Here is a 14,469-nt window from a genome sequence, read left to right as displayed (position 1 = left end):
GTCATGATGTGCACAGGAGCAATTCTGACAGAGCAGACGCACCTGTAGGATCCGGGACTTGACTTTGAGATAGTATTCCCCATCTATCCTCACACCCTGTCTCATCTGGACCTCTCGGCAGGAAGCGAACAACTGGCCTGAGAGAAGAAATATGAGGGAGAGAGGGATAGTGAGGAAACAGGAAACTTTGACATTGAAGACTGCCACAGCTATTGAAAACCCTGATACTTAGCCATTTCACTACTGCAAGCTAGTTCATAAATCTTTTGTCACGAAATGCCATAACAAATGCAAAAGCTAATAAACTAAACACTACTATGAGAAAGGATTGTAACATTATCTTCTTAGATGAGAGCTTGTGTAAATGTCTCATTATCTGTGTGGCCTCCTCTGTTGTCCCAGAGTGCTCTAGAGCTCATATCACGCTGATTAGCTGATTAGCATTAATACTTGACCGCAGAACTGGCTGTCACCCGAGCATATCATTTTAATTTCGCTAGTGCCTGACTTGGCAGAAGCCAAGTAGTGAATGAACAGTCCAGTGCGCCAGTACTGAAACATCTGAAATGTGGGGGAGCGAACCTGCAAACTTTGGCCCGCTGCCGGGGTTTAGAGTGCTTTCAAGTCCAATGAAGGCTGCCTTGGCCCCAGTACACAGCCCTGAGGCATTCTGACAGACTGTCCATATCACAAATTGTAGAAAACTGCTGACTGTCTATTTATTGTTCCACTAAGTAATCACTCCAAGAGGCTTTAAGTTGGGGGTCGCTGTTCTGCCTAATGTGTTAAAACAAAGCAAAAAGTTGAGTTTCTATAAACACAATCAGATACGGGGTTGGTTGCCATATACAGCACAGTCAATTTAATACCATTACTCTACACATTCCATGCTGGCACCAAGCACTACATAGAGTTATGTACTTAACAGCTATAGAAGACCTCTGGGTATTTGAAATCAGAGAAGAGAAGAGAAGAGAAGAGAAGAGAAGAGAAGAGAAGAGAAGAGAAGAGAAAACTCACATTCTCTGTCTTGACATGCAGCTTGAGACTCAGGTCTTTCTGATGGACGGCAGTGTTTGGATGGTTGTCCTTTGGAGGTCACACACTCCACTCTGCGCTCTATCACTCCTGCGCCACAGGTCTGTGAGCACTGATATACACACACACAAAAATAATTTCCACAAACAAAACAATTAACAAATAAGCTGCAACCAAATCCAAATCCACAAATGAGATTTGTCAGCAGAACTGCAAAATGCACAGGTCATCAAAATGTTTTGTGTGAACGGCGATTAGCTGGAGAGGATTTCTCACTGCCTAACAAGCGTTTTCTGTTTCACCTTGCTCCACGGGCCAACTTTCCAGTAGGTTGTGTGCGGGCAGTCCCTGAGGAGGCACGGCCGGGTGCCAGGAGGGTGAGGCTCGGGGCAATGGGTGCTGGCAGAGGAGGACTGGGCAGCAGCAGCAGCAGCAGCAGCAGCAGCGTACGGGTGCGCAGCCTGGGAGGAGGGAATCACGGAGCAGGAGACAATACGCTGCTGGTAGCCAACACCACAGCTGGCAGAGCACTGAGCCACACACAGATACACACACACACACACAAAGACAGTTACTAATACTGGCATGGGTAAATGTTTGCACAGAGCAGTAACATCAAACAGACATGGATTTCTTCATCTGGGCCTGTGTGGCACTAATGTACTATTAATGAGAATCTACCATCTGACTCACTGTGCATGCCTTCCTCCCTTTATTAAGCCCACTTATAATGAAAAACAGACTGAAACAATTAGTAGTGTAAAGTAATGTATTAGGTAAAAATGACACTGTAGTTGCAGTGAGGACAAATCTCAGTCTTTTAATCTCTATTTTGTCTTTAATTCCTACCTGTGACCACTCCCCTGTGATCCACATGTAGTGGCAGGGAGCTCTCTTGCAGGGTTGGTGTGACTGAGGCTGGGACGATGGCTTGCAGTAATCGTCCTGGACGGGTGTCATCCCTGGGCCCATACACCCCACCTTCCTGCTTCTCATGCCTTCTCCACAGGTTGCATTACACTGCAAGAAAAAAATCAAATGAGGGAGGAAGTCAGTAAGAGTGGGGAAGAGCTGGCAGAGGGGGGGCAGTGTTGTACTTCCAGCAACAGCATCACTGACTTCTCAGTCTCCGGCTTGCCTGTTTAGTTCTCCAGATGGCCACAAATGGACACTCCTTTATTATGCAAAGGGTTGCACAAATAGATAAAAGTGACTGTTGTGTGACAGTGGTAACACTAGCTCTAAAGGAGCACAATTCCAAACATGTGCTCTGGTTGACAATGTTACTATAAAAGATAAAAGTTAAGCTGATTTCCCTCAGGCCCAGTGATAGTTTATAGGAGCATTTAAAAGTAATGGACCAGGAACTTAAAATTTATCCATGTAAAAAGTCTGCTGTGTGTGGATTTATTTGTATCTCATGAGAACAGGAAAGATTTCATGGCCAAACTGTGAAAGAAAGGAGTCTGTGAGTTCTCGAGGCAACACAGACAGGAATCTGAACACTGCAAACATTCCTGCAGCAGGAGGATACAGTGCTATGTCCCTACATGGTGCCCCTCTTTTATGCCTCACTTTTGAGGACAAAGCAGGGGACATTAAAGAAAGATGAGCCAAGAGAAAAAAAAAAAAAAACAGCGTGACTAGCGTGACACAGAACAGTGATACTCAGCACCAAAGGACCAAAGGGATGATGGCCATCGCTACTTTGAGGTTTGATACTGTATGATATACGGACTGATTGTTATCACCAAAGCCCTCACGACTGAGAGAGCAGGGGTATGTGCAGGTCGTCCATTTAATGGTGCAGAGAGAGAGAGAGAGAGAGAGAAAGCGGAGATCTCAGCCAATAAAAACCTTAATAAGACGGTTAAACATCTGTACATCTGTCTCACACTGGGACAGAGGAGGAAGGGGAGTTATGCACAGGAAGAGGAAGAAAGAATGAGAGTCTCTACTTACTTCTTCCCATTCACCAGCAACCCAAGAGTAATGTGTGCACTCTGCAATTTGGCATGGTCGGGCTACATCAGGGCGCTGGTGAGCATCACAGAGATCCTCTCTGACCCACCCAGTGCCTTTTAGCCTGCAGTAAACATCTCGGCTCTGAACTCCGACTCCACAGGTGACAGAACACTAAAAAACACAGACACGGGACACACATGATTCATCAGTTTCTGACGTGTTCTTATGTTTCTCATTCAAAAACAGCTGCAGGATTTGATACAGTATGAGTAAAATGATTATTTTTGGGCATTCCAACCTCATGTCTTTCTCAGAGTTGACCTGAGGGCACTCCATGGATTTTACACATGAAGTTCTTTAGTTGTTGGGAGGAGTACCTCTCACCTTGTAAAAAAAGTGTGCATAATGTCCTCTGTGACTCTGCAGGATGCTTTCCAAAGTTAAGATAAGATAAAACAACCCTAATGATGTCACTGGGGTAATACTGGCTTACGCTTGGAGACTTGCAGAATTTTTATTATTTTTCATTTTTAATAGGCAGTCTGCAGTACAAACTGAAGGGTGGGGTTCAAAAGAAGTGAGCATTTAGGGGACTCCACTGAGAATGAGCGGAATTCATGGATATTACTTTGAACCTGTCCTCGTGGTGAACCATGGTACTGTAACTAAAAAATCTTGTGCACCCTAATACACATTTTTCTTAGAGGCCACCATTTTAGAAGACATTTCATATCTGTAAACGGTTGACAGGACACTTCAAAACTACAAGCAACTTTAATTATATCAAATATTTGAAAATGTTTGTTTGGTTTGCAGTGTGAGAGTTGCTGCTTTGATGCTCCTGTACAATGTACTTAATTAATCCTGTTTGCTGCATCTTTGTGAGCCATATATCTTGGGTTACACAAAGGTCTATCTCAAACATCTCTTTGATGTGCTTTGAGAAGCATACCTGCATACTGAGGAAGCACTCTGTAAGGCTTGAGCTGATCAGGCTGATTTCTCTGTAACCCCCCACCCTTAGGACCTCAAAAGAACTGTGCCAGGCTTCAGCAATTTCACACACTCAGAAAATCTGCGCATTATACAGCAAGCATCAAATTTCCCAAAAACTTCCAGATGCATTTGTGTCTTTCGTTTCCCAGTGCAACTGTGTGTTATCACAGCACAACATGTGTTTAAATGTGAGAGGTCAAGTCCTTGAGTTTGGAAAGAGAACAAACAGCACCATGGGAAATTTGACCTTTGAATCAAAAAATGGATTTTTAAAAAACTAACAAAGCATTAAAATAGAACCTGCTGTTAAAGTGATTCTAGCCATGTTACGATACGGTTAAAGAAACCTGATTCTGTTTTCCTGAAAAAGACCTGCAGTTCTTTATCAGAGATGGTGAGGATGTCATGAAACTATAGATGAAAAATGAGGAGACTGTTTCATGATTTCATGATAGTGTTGAGTGAGCAGCTCCAGGTTTAAAAGGGCAATTTCACCCAAATTTCAAAACATATTTTCTCACTTATCTCGGGTGGTATCTAGCCATGCAGATAAGTTTGGTTTTTGACCATGCTGTGAGATATCCACCTTTGAGGTTTCTCTGCCACCCTAATACAATGGAAGTTAATGGAATTTCTTTTATCTGCATGGCTAAATAGCTACAGACAAAGATGAGAAAATATTTTTTATTGTAATTCAGGGTAACCAACCCTCTAACTTCAATTTAGTATTTTAGACTTGAAATATGTGTGCACAGCATTACAAATAGCAAGTAAAAAGAGGAGGAAAAATTCTTATGTCCTTGGAAATCAGTAAAAGGCTCAAAGGGCAGCCCACACCCCCTCAGCTTCACTAACATGGTGCCCATTCCACCCCCAGTCAGAGGTGACTGAGAGGGCTGGGTAGCTGTGGAATAACTCAAACAGAGGGTGCTGAGGTTTCAAAGTTGTCACATGCACGGATATTAAGATATAAAACATGTCTTTATGCTCTGGTTGAGGATTTCATGGTTGCTGGTGGTATGTGGAGGAAGATGATTGCTTCCAGACACCAGCGAGACAGAGAGTGAGAGGGGAGGAGGACACCCTCAAAGAGTGGGGAGTGGCAGGAGTCTTGTGGAGAGAGGTGGACGTAGGTCTTCGCGGACCTTTAGGGATTTTACACTTACTCGGAAAGAGAGAGGAAGAGGTTAGATTGCCATAAAGGAGATGGAAAGATTTGTAAAAATATTTTAGGATATTAGACAAATGTCCTTTAGCAATAGATTCATCCAAGGGGAAGATGTAGTACAAGCATATAAACAGTTGACAAATGCCTGAAGAAACAAATGTGATATTTCTGTACTTACTGTGTGCTTCTGAACATACAGTATGCTCATTCCTCAGGGTAATCTGACAAAATATGACAAAGGGGCATGACAGAGCTTTCCTTCTCTCTGTCTGGCTCATGACTTGTGATAAATTTGGTTTTTGAACATTTTCCTCCCTCCAAGAGCTCAGCATGACTGAGCCAAAACTGTTGTGGCTACATGTACAGCCCCTCACTAGCAGATACCATGGCTGTGTGATCGGCTCCATGATGACTGTGACCTTAACCCCCCCGGAGACTCCTCTATGCCCAGTTTTTACCCCATCAGAGTCTGGTTGCACTAGTGTACAATGGTACAGAAACCTGCAGTGCTTCAGGATCATTCCCAACTCTGTGCTTTCATCTGTATGGGAGGCCTAGCTTGGCTGCATCAGCGGTACCTCTAGGTATCCCTGTTTGCCATGTTTCATTAAGATAGATTATTATGTATTTGGGCTACAAACAAATCCTTAATAAGATTTAGTGTATGAAATGTGATTTGAATTGTGTGTCATACAACATTGCTGCTGAAATTGTTTCTGATCAGTAGGTGGTCTGATGAAAAGCTTCCAAAGAAGAACTCACTCTGCATAAACCTATACTACACAACTAATTCAATGTTTTGCTTGAATATTTTAAGATGACATATAAATGTCAACTGCACTACATGAACAGTTTTGCAAATCCAGCCTGTGGTGTTTAGTTCACACTTAGGGGAAATGACACATTATGTTTGAAGAATAAACTGAGTAGTGATTGGACAGGTGCTGTGTGTATACATGTCCTACATTTGCAACCTCTGGGAAGCCTTTGGCTGTGTTTGTGCTTGTGTCTCAGCTGCTTAGCGGCAGTGACTGTTATCGTGGTCCCTGAGAGGCTATTTTGTGAGCCAGAGGAGACGGCGAGAAGAGCAAACATACCTCACTCCACCTGTTGGCTTTCCACGTGGGGCATCCCCGCGCCCGACAGGCCTTCTGTGTTCGCGGCCGTGGCAGATGACTGCAGTGCTCCTCCTCTATTTTGGTTTGGTTCTGAAGAACACAGGCTATCTCCCGCTTCTTGGTCCCCCGACCACAAGTCACTGAACACTGGAAAGGGAGACGAGGGGGATGGGTGGTGGGTGGAGAACAAGGGAAACAAAGAGCATATTAGCAAAGTCTTGTTGAAAATCATAGGTTTATATCTCATGGTTATGTAACTATAACCACTGTAAAATCAGACACTCATTTTTCATGATCTAATATGTTATTTAATTTTCATTGTGATTTATTGGATGTAGAATTCCTTAATAACATGAAGTGAACTGAAGAAAAATGTATTCATTACAGTATAAAGTAGTTCAACTAATAAGTGTTGATAGCTAATTCTGTTAAGCCAAGACACTGTTTCTGAAAAGACACTCAAACCTTTAACCATTAACTTCCATTCCACTGGTATGGAAGGAGAAATCTCAGAAATCTACATCTAAGAAACACAACACTGACACAGACCAATGGACATAAACATCGGTATGCAACAAAATCTTTCCCTCAGTACTACATATACAGGATTTAGACCTCAACACAAGTGCCCAACAGCTTCTTGTAGTATTTCATGGCCAAGTGAACACACTGCAAACAAGTTTCAGCTCAACAACCCAAATGGATTTCACCGAAACCTTTTGTCAAACACTCACACGCTGATGGAATGCAGCCAACTATTTAACCTGTAAACAGAGGAATTACTTTTAGAGCCGCTGTGAACGGCAGAGGCCTGGGTGCAAGAGGAAGAAAAAGATGCAGAGCGAAACATGGATGCATGCGCACGGCGAGACAATCATCTGGTACCAATAAGGAACATTGAAAATTCTTCAGGAAAGCTAGAGAAACGACAACGAAGAAGAAGGAGAAAAAAAACACATAATGAATAAAAGCCAGACACCCTGATGAAAGCCCTGAAAAAAGAGATGGTGGATGAAACTATTCTAGGTTCTTCAGTCCCCATGAGGCCAGACAGCAATTAGGGTGCCCGCTATTTCTGCTTGACGAGTGAGCGCCCCTATACAAAGCCACTCTAAAAATGGGGTGCTGGAATCAAATACACAAGACGCGGAGAGTTACATTTTGTCTTAGCATATTTTCCAGTCCAGATAATAAACATAATATTGCATTGTCCTCTAATTATGATCTCAGAATGTTGCATAACACCAAACACATGATTTTTTTTCTTGTGTACCCATGGTACTCACACATCATACTACAGATGATGGACCATGAAGAATCTAAATTCACTGACATGTCCTGAGGATTTTGTCTTTTCTGTCTCCAGTTTCTAGAAGCTAAAATACTTTTTTTCCCTTGTGAAAAAAATTCAAACAAAGCCACCTCCTGCCTTTTCTTCTTAAGTGTGGTGCGGGCAGTGGTTGACACCACACACACATGCATCATACACATTGTAATTACCAAGGCATTTTAAACACAGGGCTGGCTCAGCTGACAGAGAACATCAAAGCAGAGGCCAGGGCTGAGTGACTAGTCCTGAGCATGGCAGATTCACATACCCGCTGCACACTCTCTCAAAAATGATAACAGAACTCCCTCTACCTCAGACAAGAGCAGAGACAGGCAAACATGTTGGAGGGGGGAGGGGGTGGGGGGGGCTAGCCCCTCCTTACTGCTGTAAAAGCAGGAGGAAAAAAAAGGAGAAAGAAAAAAAAGAGAGGAAGAAAGGAAATCGCAGCCATACGGGCTGTGCTCCCCCAGCTGAACTGTAACTACATTTTAACGGTGAGAGAAAAGGGGCTATATGGTGATGTGCTCCTCCCTCTACCCTGCCAACCTCATCTGTCAGCCATTAGTTAATCAGGGCTGGTAACACAGAGCACAGAGAGCTGGCACAACGCGTGGGACCAGGGGACAGCTTCACCTCTGAGAGCAAGAAGAGGGCAAGGACTCAGGGACCTCTGCTTCACCGATCTACAGCTGGGCTGCTTCACTCACTAGCACCCACTCAGGTAAGACTATTCCACTTATCCCTTATGTTCAGCTGCTACAAGTGTGACAACTTACTATCTAGCTGCTATGCTCTTTTACTTAAAAAAAAAAAAAAAAAAAAAAAAAAGTGGTGATTTGGAGTATATCAAATGGGAAGTCTGGTTTTCTTTTGGAAATTGGTGCATTTGGTACTTTAAATTTAAATTATATGTACTTTTTGCTTTTATGTACATTGTATTATGCTGGATTTAAACAGGTTGGTGCACTGGTGTTATCCTAAGGTCCATTCTGAGGCGTAAGAGTGATCTGAATGTTAAGTTAAAATCCCTTTAACATATAGAAGAAAAAAAAATACCTTTAGAAAAACAGCACATAAATCAAGGGGTCACATGGTAAGTGAAACTCTCCTGTGACAGATTTGCCCTCCCACATTGTCCCAGCAATTAATTTCACATGATTAGGTGGGTTAAATCCAGTATAATCCGCTGAGGTTCATCTGGGTGTAATGTGGATTACTATAAAATAGAATGACTCAATCGCTTTAAATTTGGCACAAAATTGAAAATGGGCCAAGTAAAACAGCTTTTGAGGAAAAGTTTTTTTTTTTCTGAGTAGAAGCACTTCTGCAAAGAAAGCCATAATTGATACTTAAAACAATATGAAACAAACAAGCAGTTCTTAATTATTCTACTTAGTGACTACAAAGCAGTATTGATTTGATTAGAGTTTCACACTTCTGGAACAAATCAAATAATTGAGTGCTAATCCAGACACAAATTCATGCCTTTTTGCCGTGCTATAAACCTATAAAACAGTCAGGGGGGAGTTTTGAAAGTTTTGAACATAGATGTCTGATTTTGATTAGAATTACAAAACATGATGTCTTACAGATATATTTCTTACAGATTACTTCCAACAGGATAATCAGACTGATATTCGATACTCTTTGTGAGCACCTATGTCTTTGTCTAGGACTGGCAGGCAGCAACCTCAAGATGACCCCACCCACTGCTTTACTGTGAACAGGTAAGCCAATAGGACACATGGAAACTGTTAGGCATCCAAGAGAATCTTGACTAGAGTTTAAGTATCTGTCACTCAGCCAATATGGCAATCAAAGTAGCTAATACTGTATAGTACCTCACAGAGAGAGAGGGTAAATTCCACGAAGCCAACTTCGGCTCAGATTAATATAGCTTTATGTGTAAATGTGTTCAGTGATCAAATACACTGATCACTAAGGCCTCAAACAACACATGAAAATATGTATTACCGTAAGAGCTAGAATTACACTATAAAAGTCTTTTTGTTGGATAATAAAGGCTGAATTTAGGGTTTTGAAAACAATCATTTAAGAAATAACGCATTTATAAGAATGCTGAAAGGGTTTTTTGTTATATGTTTCCTATACTTAATGGTTCTAAATAAGACCATATCTTAAAATGTGAGAGCCAAGGTTGAATTCCAATCACATTGCAGCACACTCACAATGCAAGAGGATTGGTAATACCAAGCATATGGTAACTGTAGTTATATAGACTCTTCAAAGGAGCTCAGTGCTGACCTGGAGCAAGAACAAACTTGCAAGTATAGGCTGCGTGAAGGGAGTGTAGAATTATACCCTAGGCTACATATTGTCAAGGTTGTGAGATACAGTATCTCCAAACAAGGGAGTCTGCTCTGTAGGCTCAACCATGCCTACGCAAAATTATTAGGCAAAATACTATCTATACAGCAAATCAAGCAAAGAGCAAGTGATAATCGGGAACTGAATGCACTTAAAGATAATGTCATGTCTTTTGTTACAGCTTTATCAGTATCACTATGTTCTCTGGTGCACAGATCAAACTGCAGATCAGAGAGTGGGGGAGACAAGAGAGTCATGGAACATTCAGGCTGCTTTTCTGTTCATGGTCTTGTTTTGCAGGGTGGTTTCAAAGACAGAAGTCAAAACAACACATGTTGTCAACATGGGAACAGCTGGTAAGAGCGGCGTCATGGGGCAGAGGAATGTCAAAAGTCATAGATCTTTTATCCATCAAGCCAAAATAGCCACCCAGACTTATTTGAAACCAGGCACAGGCATAGTGTGAAATCCTAACATTTATGTATGCAACTCATCTCACACAACTTTTGCCCATTATCAAACTTAGAGGATTTTTTGAACTACAGAAATCATAGGATGAATTCAACAATAACAAGGATATGCAAATAAACCAAAATGCAAAATACAGGCGTATGTTGTTTTAGAGCAAAGTTACAACATCTAGTGATAAATTTCAGATGGGACAAGTTGATTTTGCCATATTATTCATCCCAAGATGCAGTTGATTATATGATGTGGAAATAATTTCCTTCTTGTCTCTGTCAATGCAGATCTTGACAGACTGTCAGCTGCAGGGACTGAACTGAACGTACTTCTGATTGGCTAAAACTAAACAGCATATCCCGCACTCCATGCCAAAGTATGACTTTGCCATCTCCGAAGAGTTAAATAAACACTGGGTTGAATAAGCATATACAATTTCTTTGACACAGTTTCCTTTTTAAGTCAACACCACTAAGAAAGGATACACCAAGCAACCATAAGTCAAAGTGAAATGACAAAACAACTGAGTTTTTCCGTTTGTCTAAACATTCCTTTGAGAGCTTTTTCCATTACCATGTTGAAACATTCGATTGTACTCAGATGAATACTACACTGCAGATGGACAAAAAAATGAGGAGTGACCATATAAAAGATGAGAATCAAATCAAAATCATGAAAGTTCAAAGTCTTGATGACAAATGATGAAAAATACAAACAGCAGACCGGGTGTAAAGTTATAAAATAGTGACCTTTGACACAGTACATCCAAGTCTAACTCCCTCTTCCTGCTAAATGTTATGCAGCTGCTTTTCTAATCTGTCCTAGCAACCAGTTTGCCACAGCTTGCAAACAGGGTATGGAAAAACTCAGAGAAATGGAAGAAAAAAAGGGGGGTTTAAAGAGTTTTGGTATATAAATTGTAGTGTTTGCTAAAATTGCAATTACTTTTTATACCTTACAAGCTCAACGCCTTCTTCTACTGGATTTCTTTTTGAAGCTCTGCTGACCCTGTGCCTGCTCTCTGCCAATTCCATGGGTGGTAGCAAGTTTTAGCTAAGGAAATATGCCTCTATCAGAGGAAAAATCTATCCATAAGAAATCAATAATTGTAATATTACCTGCTATGAGACTGCATCAGTAGACCCAATGCAGAAGGCACTTATGGGAAACACAGTGCCTCCTTGTGTGCATAACTACTCAAGGGGGGATTTTTCCTTTGAATGTTGTTGTCTTTTAGTAGCAAGTGGAGAAAGGACTGAAGTAACAATTTTGATGAATAGTGCATCAGGCTCTGACTTACACACTGGAATTTCCTCACATCTGTGGACCAGTGGCTCTGCTAGCACAGACAATGAACAAGTAGAAACAGACCTGACAGGTAGCCATGTGAAGAGTGATGCACACTCAGTTGAATAATACAAGTACAGTAAAATCTCTTATCATCTACAGTGTAGCTGTAGCCAATCTATCACTGTCTCTCTCATAAGAAGAAAAAGCTCTTTGAAAGAGATGTCGCGTCCCACAAACACCATTTCACTCCATCAACTTGAAAAGCCCGAATAGGACCAGGCCCTTTCAAGTCTGAAATGGCAGCCTCATGTGAGAAGAATATATGTTTCAGCAGAGTCTTAACAAGTGTCTCCTAGAGGCTTAAAACTACTTCATAATGCTTGACCAACAAGTTGAGGAAAAGCAGACGCTCTCTACCTGTGTCAAAGTGAGGCCATGTTCCCTATCATTCGATGGGCTTGGGGTAGACCAGCCTAAATGCTTCCAGACTTTCACGCCCTGTCTCCTCTCATTTCATCTCACTGCATCTGCTCCCAGCTCAGATCACCCACAAAAATCAATCCTCTCTTAATGTCTTCCAATGCCCTGAACAACCTCATTGTGGTTCAGAGTCAAGTCTTATTTCTTCAGATGGGGCTTTGCTCCTACAGGGACAGCATTAATGTCATCATTTAACTGCTCTATAAGCTATAGAGAACTGTGAGGAAATTTATGCAAGTGCTGGCAAATAAAATCTATATTACAGTGTGCAGCACGTTCAACTTTTCTTCTTGTCATCAAACTGCTTGACCTTTAAGAGACTTCCATCCCTGATGTGAAAGCCATGCTGTGATCCAAAATCCAAATATTTTGAATATTCAGATAACATCTCACAGCATCTGGTTTTCTGCCTCCAAAGTCTTAATGGTTTGCCAAAATCTGTAGGCCATAGTGCTTGACTTTTAACTAGCAAATCATCAACTGAACTATTTTGCTCTCTCTCAAAGGCTGAAATGAAACATTATCTCCCTGACTCAGATTTAAATTACAGCCATGACAAGAACCATACTAGGGAGGACCAGAGAGGCAACAGGGGGGGAAACAGCCCTTCCAGCCACCGCTTCAATTGCTCACACTCGACTGGCATATGGGCAGCATCAGGAAACACAAGCTCAATGATGTCATGACCAAGTGACCCCAGGGGTGACAGGTTTGGAGAATGTTCTTGCACAGTGCCCTCAGGCTAAAGTCAAGTATGTCAATGTAGTGCATGTGGATTTCATCTGAAGCAGCATGATTAGTTCACAGACGCACAACTACGATCCCCCTCCATGGGAAACCCGCTCTTGACAGGAAACAGTATGTTTTTGTTAGCAACAAACAGGCATAAATTACTAAAATGGTGCCTTGGTTGCCAATTCATCACACACAGCCTTATTGTTGTTCTTTGCACACATTTGACATCAACATTGCTTTTACGGTAATTACCATTAGTTAATGATATTTACATTCTTGATAGTTTATGTTAAACTGTGTCTGTTATTCTAATTTTGTGCAATAAATGTGATAATTGTTTTGTGTCTTTTCTTTTTTATAAGGTGAATGTTTTTTGATGACCTGTATATTGCAGCTCTAACAATCAGACAATCAATTATTTAGAGTTTCTAAAGCTAGATTCAAAATGATCAAGAGTCCAGGAAGAAAAACAGGCAGGTTATTTTTACCTCTTTTTTATATTTTACCTCTTAGGATAATGTCAACAAACTCAGACAATGATTGAATGGGTAAATTTGTAAAACTGTCAAAATGTAAGTGAATGCCAAAATAAAAGATTACGCTCCTTGATCACATTTATCAGACATAATATTTGTGAATATTGTCACGATGGTTGTATACCATCATTAGTAAAACCATTTCCCTATTAACATGTATTTAGGTTTGAGAAATGTATTGTTTTTAATGAAAAATGAAATATTAAAGAATTGGCTTGACTAAAGCGCCTTCACAGTAATAGTAACTATGGGATGGTATGTCTAACATATATTCGATATATATTTGATTGGTTTTTTTTGTTTTTTTTAATTTTTCAAATACATGTATGAACTACTTCTGGAAACTAATGTGACTGATGTTACTGCTGCAAAAATGACACAGAAATATTTTAGGGATACTACCAACAGAAGAGGCCATTACATAAGGTAAGACACCCTCTGAAGCTATGCAAAATATTTTGAAAATGTTACGTAATTCAAGAACGTCCCACATATTATCCCCCTCTGGTCTCTAAAAGAGCATCAGCTCCTACAGATGTCTGCCATTTTTGGCTTTCTGAAATTATTGAAAATTCAAAAACGGCATTTACATGGCTTTGCATGCAACAGACGCCACATGCATAGAGGTATAGTTTTATAATAAATGTTAGCCTTCCATTTAAGTTCAACACTTGCTGCTGCATGTAGGCTACAGTTTTGCATAGACCTATTTTAAGTGAATGCTTCACTGCAGTTGGTAAATGGGAGGTTTCCTTTTGTCAGATTTAGTAATATGGCCTATTTTGAGTCGCTTGAACTCATTAAGTATTCATTTCTAATGACTACTTTATTTGAATTTACTTGCTGATATTACCTTTCATAAGGCTGCTTTTAAAAAGCAATTTCAAAGTGTGTGTTTTCCATCAAAGAATAACCTCCTCTGAAGAAAGCAGGAACATATTATAATACATAATTCAATCAGCAGTATTCTGTAAATACTGGCTTTTTTTGGGGGGGGGGGGGCTTGCTTTTGGATCTCCTCAA

At 40.9% G+C, this 14,469-nt stretch overlaps 1 protein-coding gene and 1 long non-coding RNA gene across 5 annotated transcripts in view; one reads left to right on the top strand and one right to left on the bottom strand.

Moving 5' to 3' along the window:
- Positions 1-14,469, bottom strand: part of LOC108888549 (A disintegrin and metalloproteinase with thrombospondin motifs 20) — a 77,006-nt gene that overhangs the window by 5,327 nt on the left and 57,210 nt on the right. Inside the window, exons 29-34 of the mRNA XM_018684595.2 lie at positions 6,265-6,432; positions 3,001-3,174; positions 1,888-2,058; positions 1,341-1,568; positions 1,021-1,150; positions 43-137 (exon numbers count right to left, since the gene is read on the bottom strand). Coding sequence (XP_018540111.1) covers positions 43-137; positions 1,021-1,150; positions 1,341-1,568; positions 1,888-2,058; positions 3,001-3,174; positions 6,265-6,432 — 966 coding nt within the window. The remainder of the gene's footprint in view (positions 1-42; positions 138-1,020; positions 1,151-1,340; positions 1,569-1,887; positions 2,059-3,000; positions 3,175-6,264; positions 6,433-14,469) is intronic.
- On the top strand, positions 7,952-13,392 carry LOC108888553 (uncharacterized). 4 transcript variants are annotated; one of them, XR_007813952.1, is made up of 4 exons: positions 7,952-8,336; positions 9,222-9,342; positions 10,244-10,299; positions 10,693-13,392. It is a non-coding gene; the product is annotated as an uncharacterized LOC108888553 (long non-coding RNA). The 4 variants fall into 4 exon arrangements; XR_007813954.1 differs by having other exon boundaries at positions 7,953-8,336; positions 9,289-9,342; XR_007813953.1 differs by lacking the exon at positions 10,244-10,299 and having other exon boundaries at positions 7,954-8,336; positions 12,713-13,392.

The sequence above is a fragment of the Lates calcarifer genome, linkage group LG10 (genome assembly GCF_001640805.2).
Source record: "Lates calcarifer isolate ASB-BC8 linkage group LG10, TLL_Latcal_v3, whole genome shotgun sequence".
In the NCBI taxonomy this organism is placed as follows: Eukaryota; Metazoa; Chordata; class Actinopteri; family Centropomidae; genus Lates; species Lates calcarifer.
This window is presented reverse-complemented; position numbering and strand designations above follow the sequence as displayed.